This window comes from Nyctereutes procyonoides, unplaced genomic scaffold (genome assembly GCF_905146905.1).
Source record: "Nyctereutes procyonoides isolate TBG_1078 unplaced genomic scaffold, NYPRO_anot_genome, whole genome shotgun sequence".
NCBI lineage: Eukaryota > Metazoa > Chordata > Mammalia > Carnivora > Canidae > Nyctereutes > Nyctereutes procyonoides.
Genome location: NW_026575122.1, coordinates 21916756 through 21942748, shown reverse-complemented (window position 1 = coordinate 21942748; position 25993 = coordinate 21916756). Strand labels below are relative to the sequence as shown.

The window sequence follows — 25993 nt, the reverse complement described above, 5'->3', positions numbered from 1 at the left end:
AGTGTCACATCCAGGGCTGGTCCCCAGGGTCCCATGTCAACATTCTTACTGCTAACCCTGCTTGGCTCACAGTGCTGTGGGCTGGTAGTTGTGTAGTTGTGGGGACCACACAATGCATCACCCAGAGGGAATGCAGTTGCCAGCATACAGGGCAGAAAGCAGGGTGGCCACAGACGAGCCAGGACGTGTGGTCACTTCACGACCTGGGGACCTAGACCCAGTGCACAGGGCCTGTTCTTCATAGGGCCGCTGGCTACTGGAGCTTGCGCCTGGGGTAGTCAGCCTTGGGGAGGCTCCTGCAAACCTGACTGTGATCCTCCTCCCAGCCTCACCCGTGCGTCCACCAGTGTGCCACTTAAGAAGCAGAACTCCAGTGTCAGGAAGCCTGTGCCCCCGGCTCTGACTGCAGGGAGTCTGCAGGCCAACTGCAGCAGACCCCACGGCTGCTGTGCCCCACAGAAAGGTCCCCTGCGCCCCTCACCTCTGCGGGCTCCCCCCCAGGCCACCCCTGTGGGGATGGCTCCCCCTGCCGAGAGTCTCAAGACCCCTTTTCCTCCACCTGCTGCAAACACTTCTGGGGCATGAGAGACCCTGGGCAGGGCTTTGGAGGAGCGATGACCATGTACCATGCAGGTGCAGAGGGGAGGTGTCTGCCCAGCTGTTCCTAGAAGGGTGGGGCATTCCCAAATTACCAGGATGTGGTCCGACACACGGACATTCACTTATGGAGGAAGTGAAATAGGATCGTAAGCTGAGGCTGCCTTAGCAGTTCCAGAATGTGGCTTCAGACCTTCTAAGAGATGATGGAATTGAGGGTGGACATCTTAGGCTTATCCCCTAGGTTAGCTTGGTGAGCTCATGTAGCTAAAACTCGCCGGTGTCACACGTAAAATGAGTCGATAGCAGTCCTTCCCCCCACAAGGCTTTTAAGAAAATCAAATAAAACGTGCGCAGAGTGCTTCCAGAGTGGCTGCTGCCACAGCACAGGAATGGGGTGAAGCTCGGCTCCTCGGTGTTGGGGCCCTTTCACCCTGCCCTCCCAGTGAGGACACTAGGGGTCATTTATTTTTATTGATTATGTGTCCAGAGTAACTAGAGGAGGGTCCCCACAAAAGGGGAGAGCAGTACTTCCTACAGGGACTAAAGAAGTATTTTGATTGTTTTGCAGGGATCCCGGAAGCTTCTGGAACTCGTCAGATACCACATTGTCCCACTTACTCAGGTTGGCCCCACTTCCTGCCCTATTTTCCCTATTGTCCCCGTATCTGACCTAGTCTCACATTCTGTTATTAAGGCACCAGAAAACACGTGACAGTGGTTCTTTACTTGTAGCTCTGGGCCTACCCTGGGTGGGGAATAATGAACCCATTATCAAGGGGACCCTCGAAGCCACAAAACTGGTGAAACCAGGGCTCCCATTATTTATTTCCTGGACTTCCAGACTATTGTTTCCAATGAGACCTTCACAAAAGCAGGGCTCATGCCTCGCTCAAAATATGTTGTTCTCTTCTCTTTGCAGCTTGAGGTGGCGACCCTCATTCTGGCCCCACACATTAGGAGTCTGGCCAACCAGTTCATCCAGTTCAACACCACAAACAATGTAGGTGTCACAACTCACATGTGTTTCTGCTCTGCTTGTCGCTATTGGCCTACCTCTACCCTAACTCACAGGCTTGTGTCTTTAGGATCACTGCATTTATTTGTTATTTTTTTCACTTCACTGCTGTGTTTATTTGCTGACCAAGTGCCCGTGTGAGACCCAGAACTAGATGCCAAGGATAAAGCAGTGAGGAAGACAGGCTTACACTGCAGCCAGGAAAACACACTTTAAACAGCTTAGTAATGATCTGCTCATGATTTTGTTACGATTATAAGAAGTGTCATTTTAATTATGGTGAGAGTTTACAATAGGAGGAAGCTGCACATGTCTGGGTGTCTAGAGGTCCTCGGGGCAGGGAGAAGCAATGCTTTAGGCAAGCTTCAAAGGGTGAGTACAGGCAACCTGGGCAGAGATGAGTAGAAGAAAGATCCAAGCAGCAGGGAGACTGTGCAGAGGCCCTGTGGTGGGAAGGAACATGACTCACTTAAGAGACTCAGTGAAGGCGGCTTTATTCAGCTGATCCCCTGGTCTAACAACAGTACAAGGCTGCGAGGACACAGATTATGTCTCCTGTTAATCCACTGGTGATGCTGGTGGAGGTGGTGGTGGTGGAGGTGGTAGAGGTGGAGGTGGTGGAGGTGGAGGTGGTGGTGGTGGAGGTGGAGGTGGTGGTGGAGGTGGAGATGGTGGTGGTGGTGGAGGTGGTAGAGGTGCAGGTGGTGGAGGTAGAGATGGTGGAGGTGGTGCAGGTGGAGATGGTGGAGATAGTGGTGGTGGTGGAGGTGCAGGTGGTGGAGGGGTGGAGATGGTGGAGGTGGAGGTAGTGGAGGTGGTGGAGGTAGTGGTGGTGGAGGTGAAGGTGGTGGAGGTAGTTGTGGAGGTGGAGGTGGGAGAAGTGGAGAAGGTGGAGGTGGTAGAGGTTGTGATGGTGGAGGTGGTGGTGGTGGGGGAGGTGGTGGAGGTGGAGGAGGTGGTGGTGGAGGTGGTGGAGGTGGTAGAGGTGGAGGAGGTGGAGGAGGTGGTGGTAGTGGTGGAGGTGGAGGTGGTGGAGGTGGAGGTGGTGGAGGTGGAGGTGGTGGTGGTGGAGGTGGAGGTAGTGGTAGTGGAGGTGGTGGTGGTGGTGGAGATGGTGGTGGTGGTGGAGGTGGAGATGGTGGTGGTGGTGGAGGTGGTAGAGGTGGAGGTGGTGGAGGTGGTGGAGGTGGAGATGGTGGAGGTAGTGGTGGTGGTGGAGGTGCAGGTGGTGGAGGTGAAGGTGGTGGAGGTGGTGGTGGTGGTGGTGGAGGAGGTGGTGGAGGTGGAGGAGGTGGTGGTGGAGGTGGAGGAGGTGGAGGAGGTGGTGGAAGTGGAGAAGGTGGTGGAGGTGGTGGAGGTGGTGGAGGTGGTGGAGGTGGAGGTAGTGGAGGTGGAGGTAGTGGAGGTGGAGGTAGTGGAGGTAGAGGAGGTGGTGGAGGTGGAGGAGGAGGTGGAGGTAGTAGAGGTGGAGGTGGAGGTGAAGGTGGTGGAGGTAGTGGTGGAGGTGGAGGTGGGAGAAGTGGAGAAGGTGGAGGTGGTAGAGGCTGTGATGGTAGAGGAGGTGGAGGTGGTAGTGGTGGAGGAGGTGGTGGAGGAAGTGGAGGTGGTGGAGGAAGTGGAGGTGGTGGAGGAAGTGGAGGTGGTGGAGGAAGTGGAGGTGGTGGAGGTGGTGGAGGTGGTGGAGGAAGTGGAGGTGGTGGAGGTGTTGGAGGTGGTGGAGCAGAGAACAGCTGAGCAAAGGCCTGAAGGACATGAAAATACAGGCAAGCAGCAAGAATATCTGGGGGAAAGAGCATTCCAGAGAGAGAGCGTGAGCGAGAGAGAGCGCAAGGACAGACACAGAAAGAAGCGTGTGCCTGTGGAGGAACAGCCAGATCGTGGCGCCTGAACAGAGGGGGTGAAGGAAGAGAAGGAGGGACAGTCAGGGCAGTGGGAAGAGGAGGAGGAGCGCAGTCAGGTCACACTCGGGCCTGAGGCCTTACTCTTGGTGAGAGATAAGGGGCGGGATATGGAGCAGCGAGGTGCCGTGCTGGGCATCCGTCCCTCGTCCCTCGTCCCTCGGGAGAAGCTGGTTGGGAGCTGGAGGCATTGGCGCAGAGATGGCGACTCAGACCCGGGCTCCAGGGCCGTGGGGATGGCAGCTGCCGTCTGAAGGGAGCTCCCAGGGAATCTGGGATGGGACGGGCTACAGGAAGACGTCCCCGAGCCCCCGGGAGCCACCGGGCCGGGTCGTGGTCAGCGCCGCAGGACAAGCGAGCAGGGAAGCGGGTGGGACTCACCGCCAGGCGGTTCACGTCCTGCCGCTCGGCTAGAGCAGGGCTTCCCGGGGTCCCCGTCGGTGCAGCCCCAGCGCCGAAAGTGGAGCCTAACAGGCAGTTGGTAGGTGTGGCCACACGCACCCCATGGCTGTGTTCCTGGATCCCCATGGATCCAGGCCCCGCGAGGCTGGCCTGCAAGCACCATGTCTGCAGAAGCATCTGGGCCCCGGCTCGTTTAAGATCCGTCTCTCGCTGGGGGCGGCCGGGCTCCATCAGTCAAGCCTCGGACTCTTGGTCTCAGCTCAGGGTCTCAGGGTCACGGGATCAAGCCCCGAGTCATGCTCCCTGCTGAGCCTGGAGCCTGCTTGGGATTCTCTCTCTCCCTCCGTCCTTCACCCCATCCTCCGCAACACCCACCCCCTCAAATCAATCAATCAATCAATCTTTTTTAAAAAAAGTCCATCTTTCCATATCAGCCAGGCCCTTCTCAGAGCAACAGTCTGAGGGGTGGCCAGTGCTCGGAGGGGCCTGGGATGGCTGCTGTCCTGCAGGCTGGGGCAAAGGATGTCATTGCTTCCTCCCAGGGCCAGATCCTGGCGAATGATGTGGCCGTGGAAGACACCGAGGTCATTGCCCAAAACGGCCGCATCTACACTCTGAGCGGTGTCCTCATTCCTCCCTCCATCATGCCCATTCTGCCCCACCGATGTGATGAAAGCAAGAGAGAGATGAAGCTGGTAAGGAAACCGGGAACACAAGGAGGGGGCCCCGGGGCAGGCCATACTCCTCCTCTCTCAGTTCTGAGGGACCTGGAGAGCAGAGTTACACCATGGGAGCCTCGCACCAAGCAGCTCCTGTCTCCACCAAGGGGCAAGGCCAGGGGCTTGAGGTACTACCTTGAAAAATATTCATGAGGCTCCTGGGAGGAATGTTCCATGATGATCCACCACCACCACCACCACCCCCCGGTTCCGCTGGCTCCTTGGAGCTGCCCAAACAGATCCCCACAAACTAAGAGGCTTCAAGCAACAGAAATGTATTCTCCCAAGGTTCTGGAGGCAGCGGCCTGAGATCAAGGCCGAAGCTGGCCGGGCTCCCTTTGACGGTGCTGGGAGGTTTCCTTCCTCCCCAATCCCAGCCTCTGATGCTGGGACCGTCCTGGGCAACTAACTGCATCATTCCAATCTCTGCCTGTGTTCACATGGCTTCCCTCCCCATGTGGGTCATTGTGTGGCCCTCTCACTTCTTCACAGACACCAGTCATTAGACTAAGAACCCACCTACCCTAGCACCGCCTCACCTTAACGAGTTACACTGGCAAAGACTTAATCAAGGGAACGTGAACTCGGAGGGGCATGCTACTGCACTCCGCTACAGCGCAAGGGGAGCATATCACCTGGGCCACCCCACCCCAAGCCCACAGCTATGCTCCCAGAAACTTAAAATAGGCTTTCTTCGCAGGTGGGTGCTCTGGCCTTGCCAATCAACCGTCATTCTGTATTTCTTTTCAAAAAGCAAACTTCCTGTTTGCCTCTGAGCTTGGGTACCTTCTCATGGCCTTTCCCGTTCCCATAGCAACATACTTGGCTGAGCTGGTTTTATTCAAAGCACCCCAAGTTCCAGCACCAGTGGACATGTGATCCTTCGGTTCCCATGGAAACCATACCACCAAAGTTGCCGCAGGAACAGGCCTAGGTCTTTCTTTTCAGGACACTTCAATAATACTTCAATGATCGTTATCAAAATATCCTTGGAATATGGGCACTGAACAAGGAATAACGGCCTCATTGGATAGGTTTCGTTTATTGATCCCTCCTCTCACCTCTTACTGTGAAGGCTGGAAATAGGGAGTTGAGCACCTGGCACGGGATTGTGGCCAGTTCCTCTGATGCTTTAGGATATTGGTCCCATACATCCTCCATGCCAGTCGTATATCATCTGGAGGATGTGATTCAATTCTGAGCACCCCTTTTTAAGAGAGGCAGAAATTCGGTTACTTTCCCAGCCAGTCCCTGGCACTGATTTCTGTTTGGTTCATTCTTTGAAAAAACAAGTTCTGGCAGGTATGTCAAGTGGCATGGGCTGGGGTGAAGTTCAGCACAGGCCAGAGGAGAATAGTCCCATCTCCCATTCCAAAGGTGAAAGGTTTTGGAAAACAGGGTCTCTTGACTTTAGAGCTTCCCCACCCCACACAGGCACCCCTCAAGGTCAAGGACGGAAGTCTGTGGAGGGACAAGGGCAGCCCTAACTGCCTGACTTGTTGCACAGTTGGTCTGTTCCAGGTTGCTCAAAGCTGGTTCTCCAGATTCCCAAAGAAAAGAATCAAGAAGTGGGTTTGAGCTGCAACCCAAAAGATCTTTGCTTTATTAGAGAAAAAGGCATCCCAAAACCTGCCTTAGGACAGAGTCATCTTTTACTATTTTCTCTGGGCTTAAAGTTAAATCTATCTGCTCTGCATGACTTAGGATGGTTTTGTTGGGTCTGTTAAAGGTACAAATGCATTCTCTGCAAAGCACCTGGGGCCAGCACAAAGTGGGAGCAGCTGGCATTGTCTAAAAGTCTCAGTTTTTACCAGCCTGAACCCATATCTGCCTTTAGTTTTGTATGTTTGGATTTTAGAGATTTAATTAATAATCTGCTGTACAAGTTAGGGTCCCTGCATGAGGAACAGAGGTTACCCTCATGGTTCAAATGAAGATATTTTAAAGAAGATGCTACTACAGCGGGGTGGGCAGGGCTAAGAAGACAAATCAGTTATGCTGGGGCATCCAAGGAGAAGCGATGGCGGGAACTCCCTTTGCCCGCTGGGACCAGAGAGGTGAGGAGGGAGGGGTAGGACATACCGGAAGCCCGTGAGAGCTGGAAGAATGGAAGCAGTGCCCCCATCAGGAGGACAGTGGCAGTGCCCACACGGAGATGTGGGGAAGAAATACCTGGATCTTCCCTCCTCCTACCCACCAGGATCCTGCTGGCATCTCGCGTTGGCAAGAACAAGATGCTGGCAGGGGAGGCTGAGCAAGCATTCTTCGAGGTCTACCTGCTGGAGCACAGAGCCCAAACAGGGAAGGTCAGAAAATCAATCTGGAGAGTTTGGAGGCATTCACCCCCCTTCTTGCTCCTGAATTCAAATGAAACAATAGGCCGGGGCAGGGGTGGGTGGCTGGAAGGCAGAGATTCAATGCTGCTGTACTGCTGCTGAGCTAACTGGAGAACAGGGTGCAAGTGCGTGACCAGGGCTAACGCTTCCTCTCCAGCACAGGCAGATGACCACGATGCTTCCTCAGGTCCAGGTGCCTCTACATGACAAATTGTCAGAAACCTCAGGCCGGCAGACAATCTGATGGAGGAGGGTGGCAGAGGGGGGCTGCTGTGAGCAAGCTCACTTAAGGCTCCCGGACCCTCCAACAATGACCCCGGCTTTCCTCCTTCTCCCTGTGAAGGAAGGCATCAGTAGGGAGAGCACAGAGACACCAGGAGGGTCCCATGAGGGGGCCCCAACCCCTTGGCAAGAAGGATACATGGGACCAGATAGGGAATCCCCATTCCCTCCCAGAGAGGCCTGCACTGATCCTTGTCTTTCCCTCCAGGGCACCTGTGTGAGCTGCTCCCTGGTGTACTGGAGCAAATGTCCTGCTAACGCTGAGCCCACAGTGAGTAGAACAGTCTCGGGAAACCACCTGTCACCCGAGCACCCCACTGCTATTGTTTCTCATCTTATCTAAATTTCTACTTAAGATATTAATTCCAAATGGGATAACTTCAGATTAGACTTTAGCCCACTGTACAGGGAGGATCAAGAGCGTCCTGTAGAGAGGAGGGGAGAGAGTGTCCTGTAGTGGGGAGGGAAGGGAGCATCCTGGAGGGGGGAAGGGGGAGAGTGTCCTGTAGGGGGAGGGGAGAGGGCCTCCTGTATGGAGAGTGTAGACAGCTGTGTCTGAATCCTGCTCATGACCCCACATATACATGCTTAGCCCCTTTGCACTAATTTTCTGGTCTATAAGTAAGAGTAAGAATCCCAAGAGCTGTACCCTAACGCCCCGTGTTGTACCCCAGGACATGGCTCCTGAGGAAGTGTCCCCCCTCCTCTCCCCACCCTCCTACATGTGTAGGAGACTCAGAGCTTTGCCCTCAGCATAAGGTCCAGCTGGGCCTGGAAGTTAAAGATCAGTAGGCAGATTACCCAGAGGATACTCACGGATCCCCCCGTACTTGGGATAGACTCCCAAGAAACAAGGACCCCAAGCAATGGCACAGCCCGCATGGGCACGTGGTTGGTATGTAAAGAGGCCGTTATGCACGGAGGCCCAAGGAAGTTCAGGGTCATCAACCCGGTCCAGTTGTGCAGCTTCTCTGCACCTGCATCCTGCCCCTGGGGAGCAACCGGCTCTTGTGGAAGATGAACAGGGAGGGACTGACAGGGGAGGTTTCACTCCTGTTTCCAGGGAGAAAGGGGAGGAGGGAGTCAGGGTGTCTGTGTCGTATCTGCTGTTCCTCAAGTGCCCTAAGCTCAGAATAACCCTCCTGCCTACATGGCCTACGGGCTGGCCCATCCTGCCCTTCTTATTCCTGTCTGCTCTTCCCAAGCCGCTTCCTAGACGGAAGGCCCAGGACCATCAAGGGTATGACATGGGGACCCTCCATCCTCCCTCAGTGTGACTGGATCCCGCACATGTCCATTGAAAGCTGGTTCCCAGGGCATGGAGAGGAGTGAAATACAGTCTCGGTTTGTTTTTGTGTCAAGAAACTCTCGTCTAGCGAGGAAAACGGATAGTTCTAGAATAGTCCACGATCCACATGCCAAGTAGTCTACTTGCGGGAAAAGAAAGACACTCCAGGGTAACACTGATGATAGAAATGTCTGCCTACAGGCAGCAGCTCATTCCACCAGTGGGCCAATCCACTTTAATAAATTTCCCTTTATGCACCAAAAAAAGGGAAGAAAGGAATCTCTGACTGTAATTTTGTCCTAACAAAGAGCATCCCAACCAGAAGTGTCAACACTACAACAGGTCACTGAGGAAGGAGGTGAGCCCATTAACACAACCCTACAGAGGAACATTTAATGAAGCCAAACATGCACACGGAATAGGCGCAGGTGTGCAGGCCATTGTTTGCTCAGGGAAGCCACTACCCCGAGTCCCATGGGATGCTGTCCACCAGAGGCACGGACAGGGAGGACACCAGAGGAAACCACGTTGGCTGGCGTCAGGCGGATTGCTGCGTGCCAGGCATTGTTCCGGATGCTTCATGCAGCAAACTACGGGGTAGCTATGCCACTGTCCCGACCACCATGTGACCTGGGAGTGGACGTCGGGAAACTAAACATGGTGCCCGAGCTCGCACAGCTAATACTCAGCAGAGCCACAATCGCGCATCGCTGCGGCCCACATAAGGAAGAGAAGGGCGGGAAGACGGTGGTGTTAGGTGTCTGGGTTAGAGCAAGAATGGCTCCGAAACCACTCTTCACAGGCCCCCCCGCCTATACTCGCTGTTATCCTGCGATCCGACTGGAGGACTGCATGTTCCTTCCGCAGGACTCCCTCACCTAGCTCTGATTTTAGGAAGTCCTCAACGCTCCTCCCTGAACAAGCGCCTCATGTGCAGGGGTGTCTCCATGTCCACGTTTACCCAACACAAACTGTGAGCCCAGGACCAGCACTGTTGTCCCATTTGGCAGAGTGGTGTGTGCTACCCTTGGGTCAGGATGAGGTGCAGTGGCCTCTGGGCCTGCCCCCAGCTAGCGGTGCCTTTAGGAGCAATGATTTACCTGCTGAGGCCACGGTTCCCTTACCCCCAAAGGGGGGCTAAAAAGCACCCACGCGAGGTTGAGGATTGGTGGCTTCATGTGTGCACTGTGGCAGCCTCCAGTGAGTTGTTGATAAAGGCAACTCTAGGTGGTTGTGACCACCTGGGTCAGAGAATGGGAGGCTACATTTAGATCTGCCCCCCCCACACACACACACACACCCCTCCTAAGAGAAGGACTCAGACCATCACTAATTGGTTTGGTAGATCTTTCTATAAACCAGAGCAGGCTCTGTACTGGCTCCCTCATCTCTGCTTAGGAGCACAGCGATGGCTGCTAGCCAAGAGGGGAGACTGAGCCTCACGCAGGATGAGCGGGACAGTGTGCCCAGAGCAGCCCTCAGTAGCTGCCAGGGCACAAGAAGGGAGGTCAAGATAACGGGCCTTAACTTGTGCGAACTGCAGCCTGAGCTCTACCAGCAAGGAAACAGGGGCCTAAGGAGGTGACCAAATGGTGACGGGAGCCACATGTGTGATGGGGCGCCTTCCGGCTCATGTGTAAGCCCAGCCGTGGCCAGAGGACCCCAGATGCAGACTCTACGTTTTTCCCATTGGCTTTCTTCCAGGCGCTTTTCACACACAGATGTGTCTACACCAGCAGAGTAAGGAGCCTGAAGACAGGCTGTGCCCGATACTGCAACACCACAGTGCAGGTGAGGTCAGCAGGAGGGCGCGGCCCCAGGACCACACTCTGGGTCTCAGCGTCCACGATGTCAGGGCCTCGGCTTCCCAGAGGGCACGGCAGGGTGCACTCTCCCGGCCCACGCCAGCCCCACCCCTTCTGACCCCGGTGGTTCCCACTGTCCTCGACATGGAACGCATACTCTAAACGCTCTCCCCACAGAAGGCCGAGGCCGTGCATCCAACCCATAACCAGGGTCTGACCCCCATCGTGGTCTCAGAGCGCACACTTGCCACTCCCTCCCCACAGTTCTCCTCCAGGTTTCCCGGGACAGATTCCTCTTTCAGGTGTTTATCACCCACGCCATCTGTCGCCACTGGATCCACACTGGCCTCCCCAGGCTTCCCCGACTTTTGCCTCCACCTGCCACCATGTCATTACCATATCTTTGTCTTCCCAACACTTTCAGTTCCCTTTATTTGGAGATAGATTGTCTGCCCCGACTACACAGAAGATGGGCTCTGGGGCACAGGCCTTCCTGCCACATTCTTAGGCACTTGGGCACTAGGGTCCAGCTGGTGCCTGCAGTCAAACCTCAGTACATGGGGGGGGGGGGGGGCGGGGCACTGAGGGTGGTGGTGTTGGGGCCTCAGTACATAGGGGGGTGGGAGCAGGGCCTCAGTACATGGGGGGGCCTCTGTACACAGGGGGTGGGGCCTCAGGACACCAGGGGGGTTGGGCATCAGTACACGGGGGAGCAGGGTGGCCTCAGTACACGGCGGGGGGATCAGGCCTCAGTACAGGGGGGAGTATCAGGCCTCAGTATATGGGGGCGGGGGTGGGGCCTCAGTACACAGGGCAGGGAGGGGGTGAGCAGATTGCAGGGCAGCAGCCACATCGCCGTCCACACTAAAAGGCCGGCTGGGGCCTGACCCTGTTCCTTACAATAGTGGAAAATAAAGTCTGTTTCCTCTGGGGACTTGGCACGCTGCTCAGCCCTGAGCACAGCTCGCCTTCTGTCTCCCAGATCCCCAGGTGCTGCCAAGGCTTCTACGGGCCTGACTGTACTCCGTGTCCAGGAGGCTTCTCAAATCCCTGCTCAGGGAATGGCCAGGTGATGCAAACCTTTCATGAATGTTGAGCTTCATGAGAAGCTTCATCTCTCCTAAGTCAAGCAGGGAAATAATTTTGAAAGGCCCTGAGCCAGGAAGTTCACAGGGCCAAACACGGTTCCCAGAAAGGGACGGAGACCATCAGTTGCTAAGACGATAGAAGGTACTTGCAGTAGAAGGGATCTGCTGGGGCTGGAGGGCAGCAGGGGTGCTGGTAGCTCTGACATCTGCTTCCGGCTGCGACCACCAGATCCTGCCACATCCCTGAGGCTCCCCTGGCCCCTTGTTCCTCTCAGGGAAGAGAGCAGAGTCCCCTGCGTTCATGTTCATTGCCAAGATTCCTCTCAAGATTAAGATTCTGTGATACTTTTCTTAAAAAAAAAAAAGGTACTGCCCAGTGATTGCTTTTTTTTAACCCACCTCCAAAACCTAGTAAAAGACCCAAACTTAAGTCACATAGCTTAGAGCCAGGGCTAAGCGAACGCAGGTGAGCAGCTGTGGTTCACCTGGGGATCATACACTGTGCATTAGGAAATGCACGTCTGAACCCACCAGGTCAACAAGGAGGGGACTCTGCCCACACGACGGATGGAGGTGAGGCAAGCACAGGGTACAGCGGGGACTAACGAGCCACCAAGCCGATGCGGGGACCAGTGCCCAAGTCTGCTGCCCTGCAATCATGGCAGGGCTGACCTTGAAACGGCTGAAATGGAAGGACAGGGGTGCAGGGGCAGGGGGGTCCTACACTGCAGGTCCTGCATGCTGGAGGTCGGCAGCTAGTCACAACAGCCCCCAAGCATGGTGTGCAGGTCCCCAGCTCACCATCCTGACCCCCTTCCCCCTAAATGACTTCCCTTAAAGTTGGAAATCTCAAGGCACAGGGGCCAGGCTTGTCAGTGTTGGAACAGGACATGACCCCAGCTTCCATGAGGCTCTGAGGGCTCCACGAGGGCTCCACAAGGGCTCCCCGAGAGCCACATCAGGCACAGGAAGTCTGATTTTCTAGCAGTCAGGCCTCTGGGTCCTAGCTGACCTCCAGGCCTGCCCACCCCTGCAGTGCGCCGACGGCCTCAACGGCAATGGGACGTGCCTTTGTCAGGCCGGCTTCCGAGGCTCCCAGTGCCAGTTCTGCTCCGATCCCAACAAGTTCGGACCTCGCTGTGACAAAAGTAAGTGGCATGTCCTGCTCGGCAGCCAGGCCTCCTCTGCCATGCAACACGGGGCTCCGCACCCTGGGCTCCCCACACACCCTCATCCTCCAGCACCTGGTTCTCACAGGGCAGCCGGGCTGGCTGTGGGGCCCATGTGGCAGGGTGTTGAAGCAGAGGGCCTGGGGTGGTGTCGCAGAACTTGAGAGTCTCACCAGCTCCCTGGGGACACCGCTGCTGCGGCCCAAGGACCGCGCTTGGAAACCCTGTCTCTAAAGGTTTCCCCATTGGGTGGCCCAGCTCAGAGGTTTAGCGCCACCTTCAGCCCAGGGTATGATCCTGGAGATCAGGGATCGAGTCCCACATCGGGCTCCCTGTATGGAGCCTGCTTCTCCCTCTCCCTGTGCCTGCGTCTGTACCTCTCTCTTTCTGTGTCTCTCATGAATAAATAAAATCTGTAAAATAAAATAAAATAATATAAAAAAGGTTTCCCCATAGACCTGGGGCTACCATGAGCTCAGCAGGCCCCATCCATCAGCTGTCCCCTCTGCAAAATGTATGCCCTTAGGCAAGTTACTACCTGCCCCCAGACCTCAGTTTCCCCATGGGATGATAATAGTAATTACCTCCTAAAGTTAGTGCAAGTCATAAATGGAAAGCACTTGCCTTGGAACAATGCCTGGCACCCAGAACACAAGACACTGGCCCTGGTTATATTGCCTGTGACTGTTGTTACTGTTGCCGTGATTCTAAGTCCAGTGACACAAATGTCAGGAAGCTTGGAGGACAAGTAGAAAGAGTAGAAAGTTCCACGACACGGGGCATTTAAATGAAAAACACAGTTATATAATTTTAGAAAATGCACCATGTCTTTCAAAATGGCATCATGGGTGTATTTAAGCAGACAGATACATATAAGTCCAGAAATAAACATAGGTGTGTATTTCTACACTAAGGTTAGAACTTGAAAGAAAAAAAAAAGTAAATGGGTGAGAGCTGGGTCTGGAATCACGCTGACCTGAAATCACGTCTCCACCATGCAAGTGACCAGCTGTGTGACCTTACAGGTTTCACTGACTCTCAACTTCCCAGTCTATAAAATGAAGATAACGGTACCTGCATCATGGTGTTTGGTGACATTAGGTCATAATTTCGGGCTGCAGCACAGAGCTGACACCCCACTGACACCGCTCCTCCTACTAGGACTATAAGCTTCATTCACTGCTCACAAAGTACACAGCCCTCCCCTCCCCTGTTCAGGTCCCCACAGCCATCGCCCAGGACAGACAGGACACCAGAGCACAAACAGCCACGGATCCCAGTCCACTGCTCTTTGTGCCAAATAAGGTTCCTGAGAAACAAAAATGAGGCTTCATTCCCCAGCCTGCCGACATTGGTATTTCCATGAGGCCAGTGAGGCAGAATGCTGAGGCTGGGAGGCAGCCTGGAGGCTTCTGGCAGCAGCGCCTCTTGTCCCGGCCTTGGCTGCCCAGTGCCTAGGCAAGGAGGTTCCTCCGCCTTCTGGGTCCTGGTCTCTTGCACATGAAGTCCTGACCTGCTTAGAAGTTCATGAAAAGTCTTTTGATTTCAGTCCAGCCCTGATTTTGCAGCACGTTCGCCACATTTCTCGTCTTGTCCTGGATGTTGGCGGTGAGCACCCACAGCAGTTCCTCTCCTGTAGCCTCCTGGGCACAACCACCGAGGCCTTCCTCTCAGATCGCATCCCAGCCTGAGAGCCTTGCCACCCACCTTGGATAATGTGGCCTCTGTCTTTCTCCCCGAGTGCACAGGAGGCTGTGTCTGAGGCACGTTCCCATCGTTAAATCTGTATAATCAAAAGCAAAGTCACCTGGTACAGCTTTTTTTTTTTTTTAAGATTTATTTATTCATGAGAGAGACAGAGAGAGAGGCAGAGACACAGGCAGAGGGAGAAGCAGGCTCCACACAAAGGAGCCCGGTGCAGGACTCAATCCCAGGACCTCAGGATCACAACCTGAGCCAAAAGCAGACGCTCAACCACTGAGCCCCACAGGCATCCCACCCACTACAGACATGTGCAAACAGCAGCTACGCCCCTGGCCTACTGTGTGCACGCAGGGCACTGACAGGTGGACCTGGAACCTTGGGTTCAAGGCCCTGCTTCAAAACCTAGCAGCGAGTTGGGCCATGTGCTCCCTGTCCCTGGGTCCCAGTTTGCTCCTGTGGAAATGGAAATGATAGAAGTACCCCCTCTGAGGCAGGTGGTGCTCCCAAGGGGGGGACAGGTAAAGGCCCCACCAGACACAAGCAACGCCAGTGGTTGTGGCCAGTTTGCTGTGATGGAGGGTGAAGAACAGGAAGCTGCACGGCAGAGGCCAGGCTGGCAGAGAAACCCCATCTGTTGATTCCAGAACGGGGAGAGCTTTCTAGCCTGAGCTCTCCAACCATGACATAGATGAAGATCGTGTTCCTTCGCCTCTTTCACACACATACACATGCACACACAAACACGTACACACACACCTGTGCACGCAATGCACATGTGCACATGCACATATATATGCACGCACACGCATATGTGTGCACACTTATGCACATGCATATGCACATACATGCACACACGCACGCGCACACATGCACATATACAAAGGCACTTCTGAGACTGAGTTCTAACAGCCATGAGTGGTGAGTCAAGCTCCGCAAACACTCAGGCACCAGGATAGAGACTAGAGGAGCTAAGGCACAGACTCCAGAAACTTCCACTGGCTCAGTGCCATGCCGTGCTCTGATGGGAACAAGGACTGGAGGGAGGTGCTGTCCTGGCAGTGACTGCGGCCCCCTGCTCCGCTCGCTCGTCCATCCCAGTGCTCCGGCCCTTGTGTTCCAGAGTGTCTGTGCCTGTTGGGGACATGCGATAGCAGGATCGACAGCGATGGTGCCTGCCTGGCCGGCACCTGCCGCGGAGGCTCTGCTGGGAGGTTCTGCCACAAGCACACGTCTGCCTGTGGGCCCGACGCACAGTCATGTCACATCCACGCCACCTGTGAATACAGCAATGGGACAGCCAGGTAGGCCCGGGTCCCACAACTGCTAACAGGTCACAGGGCCTGGGCACCTGTGACTGGCTTTCTGCACCAGCTTGTCCCAGGGACAAGCGGTCAGATGTCAGGCAGGAACGGGTGAGCCCCCAGCGGTCTCTTCCGGGTGGAGGCTGCTCAGGATTCTGGGGCTCACTTTGTGCACACGCTTCTCTTCACAGCTGTGTTTGCAAAGCGGGCTACGAAGGGGATGGAGGTCTCTGTTCAGAAGTGGACCCTTGCACAGGATTCGCGTCAGGGCGCTGTAGCCGAAATGTGAGTGTTGCTCTTTATCTCCAAGCTGCCTGGTTTTTTAGGGAATCCTCAGGGGAGGCTTTACGAAAAGCAGCATCTGATGGCTTTTCATTGCATGAGGCAGAGCTGCTGGAACCTTAAATTTTAGAGCTGACACCAGTGCCCGTGAGCCTAAACCTCACGTGTGGGAGGCACCAAGACCACAGGAGGGGGGTCCCTGGGCTCCTAGAAATACAGCCGGAGAATCTGATCCCTGACATTATTAGTCAGACACTATGGACGGAAAAGTCACAGCTGACAGTGACGTCACATCTGCCATCCCCTCTGCTCCTGCCCACCCCAGCCCCAGGAAACAGGTGTTCTGATCCCACCTGTACTAACAGGGAAACCAAGGCTGGGGCTGCTGAGTGACTGCCCTAAGTTCTGTCCGCGGGGATAGCCCAGGGGCACGGCCCAGACCCACTGCAGCCTGAATACTGTCCCACGCGGGGCCCTGGCCACCTCCGTTCCCACCACAGTCACCCAAACTGTTGCCCTGCAGCCGCGCTGCCCACCCTGGCCTTTCCCTGTCCCCCCGCAGCCAGAGGGGCTTGAAGTGCAGCGGCGTGTTTGTCCCGTGCTGACAACCCTTTGGCACGTCCCAGCGGGAAGGTGAGATCAGATGGTGGCAGGCACCTTATGCTGGCCCCGCCTTGCGACAGTGTCGCCTGCACAGCCCTCCCCCGTGTACCCTTCAACCCCGGGGCGCCGGCCCCACAGGCCCAGAGTGGGTGTGGTGGCCGGAGCTCGGCCTTAGTGTCCTGAATGCTGGCCTCGTGGAGTTCCGCAGCCGTGTGCCCACGGGCCGGTCCTTGTGTCCTCCCAGCCTCACCACCGCCTCTTCCATGAAGCAGAGAACAGAGGACTTTGCTGGAGATGGCAGTTGTCCCTGCATCCCTGAGAATGGCTCCCCACTCAGTAAGGGACCCGGCGTTCCCAGCGCTGGCCGATTGCGGGGCTGTGACAGGCAGTTCTGTACTTTAAACCTCCTCGTGTTCTCTCCTGATCTTGGTAGAATGTGTGTGGTAACCGTTCCTGTTGCCCTCCACGCACACACCTGCTTCTAGAAGGCACCTCCCCTTCTGTGCTTGTGGCTCCACGTGGCAGGGCTGTGGTTTCAGAGCTGCTTTTCCTTCTGCAGGCGGAGTGCGTCAGAACCGGCACAGGGACCCACACATGCGTGTGCCAGCAGGGATGGACTGGGGACGGCAGGGACTGCTGGGCCATTGACAACTGCCTGCTGCCCGGGAACGGCGGCTGCCACGTCAACGCCACCTGCTTGTACGTAGGCCCCGGCCAGGTAGGTGTGATGGGGGGGAATAGCAGTCTTTTGGCTGGAACATACCACAGCTCTTTAATCATGTGGTAGTGAGAGCAAGTGGTCATGCAAACCCATGGTGTAGCTACTCTTTTTTTTCACCTTCTGATACTCTGCCCACCCCCATCCCACCTCCAGCAACCACCAGTCTGTTCTCTTTATCCAGGTGCTTGGTTTCAGTTTTGGTGTTTGGGGTTTTGTTTAAGATTCCCTTATTAAGCAAATTATAAGGGATTTGCTTATAATACAAGCAAATTGTATTTTTTGTGTATAAATACAAATATACGTATATATACGTATTTGTATTTCTCTGACTTGTCTCGTTTAGCACAATGCCCTCAAGGTCTGCTATGCTGACTCGAATGGCAAGATCACATGCCTTCTTATGGCTGAGTAATATTCCAGTTTGTGTGCACACCACCTCTTCTCTATCCATCCTTCCATCCGTGGACACTCGGGTTGTCCCGTATCTTGGCTACTGTAAATGACGCTGCAGTGAGCACAGGCATGCAGCTATCATCTCAAATTTGGATAAATATTCTGAACTGAAATTGCTCAAAGCTATGGTAGTTCTGTTTTTCATCATTTGAGGAACCACTTTACTGTTTTCCATAGTGGCTGCACCTGCTTGCATTCCCACCAATAGCACGTGAGTTCTCTTTTCTCCACATCGTCACTGACGCTTGTTATTTCTTGTCTTTTTGATAAAAGGTGTACGAACAGGTGTAAGAAGGTAGCTCATTGTGGCTTTGATTTGCATTTCCCTGATGATTAGACGCCAAATGTCTTCTCATCTGCCTGTTGGCCATCTATCCATGTGTCTTCTTTGGGAAAAAAAAATGTCTATTCAGACCTTCTGCCCATTTTTTTATACTAAAATCATGGATTTTGTTGTTACACATTAAACATCTCCTAACAGCATATTTCCTGCAGCCTTGTCAAAGAATACCTCCTTTGACAGAATGAAAAGCCAAGCCCTTCACTCCACATGCCCCATGGGTACAGTACATGACGTCAGGTTGAGTTCTTTGACTCTAAAGGGAATGCAGCATGATTTTTAATTGTATGTATGCGTGATGAACAGTGTCAGTGAGATAAGGAGCAATTCACTTAACATCACAGAATCACCAAATATACAAAGCAGGTTTGCACATCACTTGTGACTCAATCCCCAGTTCTCACATTAGCTGAGGTAGATGACATAAGTACAGCCGCAGGAGACCAGGTAAAAAGTGTGGGATGGCTCCAGTTTCAAGTCTTCATGTGTTATTAATGCAGAAGAACAAAACTCATGAGACAAGACTACACCAGACTTGCTCGAAATAAAATGAAAGGTTTGCTTGCCACAAGCAGTGTGTTTGAACAAAGTGTCATTTGAATGCTAAGAGGCTGCTGTTGAAACCAATGCTACTATTTTCATTCTGTTAATTGAGGTAGCAGAAGGGTTTGCGCCACCCAGGATTTTAAGGGTCTATCCGCATTTATAAGAAATCTGAAATCTTAAATATTTGCAGTTCTTACACATGACTCAAAATGACCTTGCAGGCCTTCATGGCACAGGACGGTACATCACGTGGACTGTCACGCACACCCTACGGCCCTTTTCCCAAGCGTAAAAGTAACAATCCTACCACCCAGAGAGCCTAAGCGTTCTTTTGAAATTAAATACAAGCCAATTGTCCTAGAAATGGCAAAAAGTAGCCTGGCTCCAGGGACTCTGTCCAGTCCCTTGTTAGCCAGTTTTAAATTGTTTAACGGGAGAAGCAGTAATTAGCTTCCTATCCATTGACTTCATTACCCTCATTCCAGAAGTACTGTTCCTACAGTAGCAGAAGCATTGCCGAATGAGGTAGTCTCGATGTCTTTTCTCTTAAAGAATCGTTCGTTAATTTGTTAATTTCTAAAAAACAAAACAAAACAAAAACATCAAATATAAGTTTGAATCTGAGAAAGCTGTCCCGAATTCTGATTCAACAAGTACCACCAAAAGCATCCAAGAGCCAGAAGGGGTTTCAAAGGATGACAGACCAAGATCAGCTTTAACATTCTACAGAAACCCACAGGCAGCCTCCTCCAAACAAAAAGGTGGGTTTTTTAAAGTTGATGCCTGAATACCTGCAGTGTGGAATGGTCCCCATAGTTCTGTAGCGAGGGATCAAAAGCTGAAATATCAAAAACCATTAATCCCAGCACAACTTTTTACCTTCATGACATACAACTGGAATGATATGGCGCATCCCTCGGAATCTGGCTTCTTTCACTTACTATCACGCCTCGAGTTTCGTCTGTGTTGCTAAATATGGTACATGTCTGTAGCTTATTCTTCTTTTTTTAAATTTATTTACTCATGAGACATAGAGCGGCAGAGACATAGGCAGAGGGAAAAGCAGGTTCCCTGCAGGGAGCCCAATGCAGGACTCAATCCCAGTACCCCAGAGTCACACCCCAAGCAGAAGGCTGAGCCCCCCAGGCGCCCCACACACCCGACTTCCGTCTGGGGTCGGAGTGCCCTTTGGTCTGATGTGTGGACGTGGCTGTGTTATTGTGGAAATTCTTATCCAAACGAGACTTAGGAGGAACTACAGGTCTGTCCAGCAGCCCTGCGTGCGCCAGTGCCTCTGACTGCAGCCTTCCCTGTGACCCAGAGAACTAATGAAGGGCAGGACCTCATTTACCAGGCACAGCAGCCACCTAGCAACACCGCCTTCTACGCTGGCCACCTTACACTAGGGTGACGCGTCTACCTTACCGGCTATACAGAAGACTTAATGCAACAAAGGGTTCACTGATTGCAGCAAAGGTCTTAGAATTTCTTCCTGCTTTTTAAAAGGATCGTTTGTCGTTTTGTTATTGTATGGATTACTTATATGTTTTGGATATTAACCGTTTATTAGATGTATAACTTGCAAATACCATCTCCTATCCTGGAGATTCACTTCTCACCATGTTGATGGCTTCCTTTGCTGTGCAGAAGCTTTTTTGGCCTGACATAGGCCTGTTTGTTCCTTTTTGCTTTTGTTGCTGTGTACATACTACCATGATTCCCATCTTACAAAAGAGGAAACTGAGGCATAGGAAAGCTAAGTAATTTGCTCGCATCTGACAGAACATAAGTCATGTTGTGGGAGTCGCACCCGAGCAGTCTGACTCCAGAGCCCCTGCTGGTCCCCTCATGACCTGTAGCACCTACAGCCTGCCACCACTTCAGCTCGCCTCGCCTACGGGAGACCAAGGCAGGGAACCAGTCCGCACTGGGCAGGTGGTGATGACTGTAGTGCAACCGTGGCCATGGGAAGGTCCTCTTCATCAAAGAGCCCACCCCTGTCTTGTGTCTCACCATGCATTTGGCAAACAACTGCCTTCGTTTGCTGGACTCACCTAAATTGCCAGATTGCATTTGAGAAAGAAAAAAAAACCGTCCTGGTCGGTGTATTAGTTTAGTAGGGCCACCATAAAAAGTGTCACTGCCTGGATGGCACAGAACAACGAAAACATACTATCTCCCAGTTCTGGAGGCTAGAGGCCCAAGGCCCAGGTGTGGCGGGTGGGTCCCATCAAAGGGAGTGGGAAAGAGTCCGGCCGTGCCTCTCCAAGCTCCATGAGGCTTGCAGGCAATCATTGGCATCCTGGGCTTGCAGGTGCCTCACCCGCCACCCCTGCCCCCGTGTCCACAGGGCATCCTCCCTGTGCGCATGTCTGCAGAGGGCACCAGTCCCACTGGGTTGGGGCCACCCTACCCTGGGGTTTCCACATCATCACTAATACATAATTGCAACCCTCTTTCCACATGAGGTCACATTCTGAGGTCCTAGAGTCAAGATTTTAACATATGCATTGGGACTGGTTGGGACCACCCCGTCCAACCCCATATTGCATCTGTCCACTCTCGGCTCTTTCTTTCTGTGGATAGAGGCATCCTGCTGTGGGATGTGCAGGGAGACGGGGCCCTTCCTGGAGCACCATATAAGGAAAAAAGTAGACCATATCTAGAATTGCCCTCAGTAGTCCTTAGCTGGCCTGAAAACTGTAAGATATTCCAAAGAGGCACAAATCCTAAGTACCCTGAATATTTATTTAAGAAGACAAGCCATGTTTGGCTTAGTGTCAGGTCTGGGGGTGCAGGGAGGTGCTACCACAATACCCAGTGCAGAGGATGACACATTCATGTTCATAAGGTCTTGTCTCTTCTACTTATGAAGTAAAAACTCATAAGCAGACATTCTATTCACTTCTTCCCACAACCTCATGGGCTGTCCTGTATCACATGTGGGGCCCTCTGGGATGGTGGATCCAGGGGACTGTCAGACGAGCTGTGACACAGAATGTGCAGACCAACAGTTCTGGAACCTCAAGTGCCTAGAACAACAGAAGGCGTGAGCTGTCTCTTCGGAGACCAAATCGCTGGGATTTCTGTCGCTCTTGTTTCAGGCCATGTGATGGCAGGACCTGGAGGGCGGTCATTTTCAATAATCCCTTTCGTTCTTGGAATTACAGAATGAGTGTGAGTGCAAGGAAGGATTCCGAGGAAATGGGATTGATTGTGAAGCAGTAACATCGTGCTTGGAACAAACTGGACAATGTCACCCGCTAGTGAGTTACTTCGTTTCTTTTATCCTTACTTAAAAATTAAAAAAAAAAAAAAAAAGGTTCCTTGAGAAAGAAAGAGGCCAAGATTATCTCTGATCTGGACCTAGTAATGAACCAAAGCCCTCTTCCTCCCGAAGACAATCCCCAGGCAGAATGTGAGTAGTTCTTACAAATTTTGCTCCAGTCCAAGGCTTAGAAGAACCATCCATGATCACCAACTAGAATACAGGCTTCCCCGGGAAATCAAAACTTCAAATACATAGCACTCCTTCAGCACAAGCATGCTCCAGAGATTACAAAGGACAAATTCACCCTAAAAATTATCCAGACCTTCTCTGAAATTCCTATCTAACTTGGCATTTTTTTATTTGCTCCATCTGGCGATTCTGAATTGTCGAGAACGGGGCTCCCGCTTCAAATGTCATAACCTAACAAATTTATGGTGAAAACTCCCGTCCAGAGGTGAGCTGTGCTGTGTCTGTGTGATGGATGCACAGGCAGACATACAGAGCTGCTTGTGTCCGTGTTGTCACTAAGCAGCCGTGTCAGGACCACTGAGGACACCCCCTGGTTACAGTGCTTCAGTGCCAGAAATAGAATCCGTGCCAATCAACATAAGCAAAAAAAAAAAAAAAAAGGCATTTTTGGGGAATGCTCCCATGGTAGCTTCACGGGCAGGAAATACAGGGAGACGTTCAAGGACCCGGAATCCAGGCCTGCAGTCCCACGCTCGGGGCCACCTCCTCTCCAGTCCTCCGGGGCTACGCCATCTCTCATGTTTCTTTTCTCTGCACATCTGCTTTCTCTGTGTCTCTCCCTCTCCCAACTTTTAACGTTCCCCTTTGCACCGCAGGGACATGGTTCCCTCTTCTTCCATCAACATCACCCCCACCCCAGTGATGCCCACTAACGACCTGTGTCCCAATTCCCAATCACAGGAGAAAGGAGACAGGAGAAAGGATCTGACCAGCCCGGCTGGCCCCACATATGAGCCCATCAGTTATGGTCGGGATTTGGGCACGCAGTTGCTAGGTCCCACCCCTCCGTCAGAGAGGGTAGTTTATAAAGAAGAAAACTAGGGGACATGCCCCACAGTGTCTCCTTCTCAAGAAGCATGAGAACACGTCATAAATCTGAAGGAGAGCCAGTGCTTTTGCTTCTTCATTTAAGCCCAGCACTGACGCTCCAACACGAGAAGTTATTACGCCTACGTCATTCCAAGGCATGGAAGAGCCAACGTAGGGCCCCGGTCCCTGGAGAAAGTGCACAGGGTGCCCAGTGCATGCATAAGTTCGCATTTCAGATCCACAGTCCGTCTTCAGCATCAGTATGGCCCCAGCATTACGTGGGACACACGTACACTAGAACTTACTTGGGTTTTTTTAAAGATTTTATATATTTATTCATGAGAGACACAGAGAGAGGCAGAGATACAGGCAGAGGGAGAAGCAGGCTCCCTGCGGGGAGCCTGATGCAGGACTCGATCCCAGGACTCTGGGATCACGAACTGAGCTGAGGGCAGATACTCAACCACTGAGCCACCCGGGTGCCCCCAAAACTTACTTGTTTACCTGAAATTCAAATTAATGGTGTGTCCTGGACTTTTTATGTGCTAAGTCTGCAAGGGATGGAGAGAAAGAACCTCATCGTGATTAAGCAGCAGCTGCAGCAGACATACAGGCAGGAGCCTTTTGCAGTGACAGGCAGGATCAGCGGGCCTCTCCCTGCACCTCCCAACCCCGAGTCGCAATTCTCGCCTGCGATGGAGCCTGTGGCTCCGGGGATGCTGAGGGAAGCCAACCCTTCCTTTTCTCTTTGCTTCCTCAGGCAACCTGTCAGCTTATGTCGTCGGGCCTCTGGAGCTGTGTGTGCCCGGAGGGCTACGAGGGCGATGGGCTCCTGTGCTATGGAAATGCTGCGGTGGTAAGTCATCCAAGGGGACGCCTGTGCAGAACCATGCACACAAACTCTTAAAAAGCAGACTGTCTTAGTGAGGCTGCTTCGAGGTGATCTACCAGTCGGGTGCTCCAGGAGGTCGTACACAAGCAGGTGTGCACGTGCCCTGGGGTCACACATTCCACAGGCTGAAGAGGGCTAACGTCTATTGGCACCCTCCATGTCCTGGGGATGGGGACTTCCGTTTCTTGCTCTTCACCTCTTTCTTTCCCCAACTTCTCTGATGAGCCGCTGACTGGCCCTGATACACTGTGTAGGTGTTGCTGGGTGCCCTGAGGAAGGAGAGCCATTCCGGGGGGTGCGTGTCTGCCGTCCGCGTGCCAGGCATCTAACTTGATTCTTGACATGCAGCCACACCCCATGTGAACCTCACAACCACTATCTGAGGCTGAGACCACTATGTGCCCATTTTATGGATAAGAAAACGGAAGGACATGTGAGTGGCTCAGTCAGTGAGGTCTCCAACTCTTGACTTCAGCTCAGGTCATGATCTCAGGGTCGTGAGACCTGGCCCCATTCTGGGCTCTGCACTTGACTGGAAGTCGGCTTGAGTTTCCTTTGTCTCTTTATCTCCCCCCACTCTCAAATAAATGAATCTACAGAGAAAGAAAAAGAAAGAGGAGGGGAGGGAAGGGGAGCAGAAGGGAGGAAAAAGAAAAGGAAAAAGGAAAGAAAAGTGAGAGCCTGAGAAACCTGGCCCAGGACCCCTGGGCGGCCGGGGAACCCACCAGGGGCTCTCCAAGCACCGGGCCCGCAGGAGCCTCCGCCCCAGTACATAGGGAGGGTCCCATTCACATCACACTGAACTGTCATTGCTTGGAGGTGACCCGTCCCCCACCCAGACTGTGAAGTCTGGAGGTGTCCTTATTTAGTTTTGAGTGACCCGTCGACTGGTCGACCGTGCACTTGCTGTTTACTAACTCCGTGTCTCACAGCTATTTACTGGCCCATTAGCCACCCCGAACACTCTAGGGAGGAGCTGAGTTGACTCTGACACTTAGCCTCTGTGCATGTTTGCCGACATCAACATCCGTCTTCGTGCTGTGTGATCCTTCAAAGGCTTCCCCCCCCGAACCCCCCACTGAGAGTGCAGGGTCCGTGCAGCCCTAGCAGCAGGGCATCACCAGATTCATTTCCAGAGAAGACCTGAGCTCTCAGAGAGGTTAGCTGACGTGCTCCAGGCCACACAGCTAGCCCACGGCAGACTTGGCAAGGAGGCCCGTCTGTTTCCACCCAAGGTCCGGTGGTCCCCTGGTCACACCCACACATGTCCCTGAGCTAGTGGCGTCGCGGGCTTCTTTTCCAGCACTGATGTACCCCAGCAAGTGTAAGCCATGTGAGAGCGCACGTCGTCCTGTCCACCCGCTACCCTTCGCTCACCCCACAGGGTGCCCTGTAGCTTCTCAACACGCCTTCCAGGGAGAGCAGGGTGCTTGGCTGCTGAGCGTGCCCCGTGTGCCTACCCACCCCACGCAGGGGAGGCACGCACTCCCCCGAGATTCACGGCATCCCGTGAGCTGTAGCATTTTTGTCTCGGTCTTATGGACAAAGTAGAGGCCTACAGGGACCCGGTAACATGCCTGAGGAATCAGGGAAGACCGAGCCCCTGTGAAAACCCTAGTGTCGGCCCATCCCCGCCACTCCTCCCTGGCCGTGGCAGGGTGCGCGCCCTGAGCCCAGTGACCTGCACACAGCGGCCAGTGACCTGCACACGGCAGCCGCCACTGCCTCACACACTCAATTCTGACTTGGAAGGACGTCAGGTGGTCGCTCCATCCGAGTTTCTAGAATTAGTCCTTGACCCCCACAGGTAGAGAATGACCAAGCCATTAGGTGGGACCGACACGGGCAGTGTGGGCAGCCCGGTCCCACCGCGTGCGGGCCAATGACAGGAGGTTGGGCAGGGCACACAGGCGTGCTGCCATCCCGCTCAGTCCCCGTCCCTCCTCCTGTGTTCTCTCTCATGTCTCCTCCCCGCCGGGCGACACGGAGAAGGAGCTGTCATTTCTGTCCGCCGCAGCCCCGTTTAACCAGTGGATAAATGTGAGTACATCTGTGGGACAGAGGGAGTGCGCATGGGCGGGGAACTCTGAGTGCCTGTGACAGCAAACCCAAACCGTAGCTGGTAGGAGGGGGAGGCGGTGGAGAGCGGCAGTTGCCGCCCTGACCCCTGACCGCACCTCAGGGTCACACGCACATTGTTTATGTGGCCGCACATAACA

At 53.6% G+C, this 25993-nt stretch overlaps 1 protein-coding gene across 6 annotated transcripts in view; it reads left to right on the top strand.

Moving 5' to 3' along the window:
* Positions 1 to 25993, top strand: part of STAB2 (stabilin 2) — a 137623-nt gene that overhangs the window by 47070 nt on the left and 64560 nt on the right. For all 6 annotated transcript variants that reach the window (XR_008665915.1, XR_008665914.1, XR_008665916.1 and 3 more), the window contains exons 16-28: positions 1169 to 1222; positions 1520 to 1600; positions 4458 to 4610; positions 7461 to 7523; positions 10245 to 10331; positions 11328 to 11414; positions 12470 to 12581; positions 15427 to 15607; positions 15799 to 15892; positions 17052 to 17210; positions 21723 to 21818; positions 23643 to 23738; positions 25767 to 25814. Coding sequence is in view for 1 of the 6 variants with exons in the window: in XM_055336600.1 (XP_055192575.1) it covers positions 1169 to 1222; positions 1520 to 1600; positions 4458 to 4610; positions 7461 to 7523; positions 10245 to 10331; positions 11328 to 11414; positions 12470 to 12581; positions 15427 to 15607; positions 15799 to 15892; positions 17052 to 17210; positions 21723 to 21818; positions 23643 to 23738; positions 25767 to 25814 (1311 nt within the window). In the remaining 5 variants the exon portion in view is untranslated. The remainder of the gene's footprint in view (positions 1 to 1168; positions 1223 to 1519; positions 1601 to 4457; positions 4611 to 7460; positions 7524 to 10244; positions 10332 to 11327; positions 11415 to 12469; positions 12582 to 15426; positions 15608 to 15798; positions 15893 to 17051; positions 17211 to 21722; positions 21819 to 23642; positions 23739 to 25766; positions 25815 to 25993) is intronic.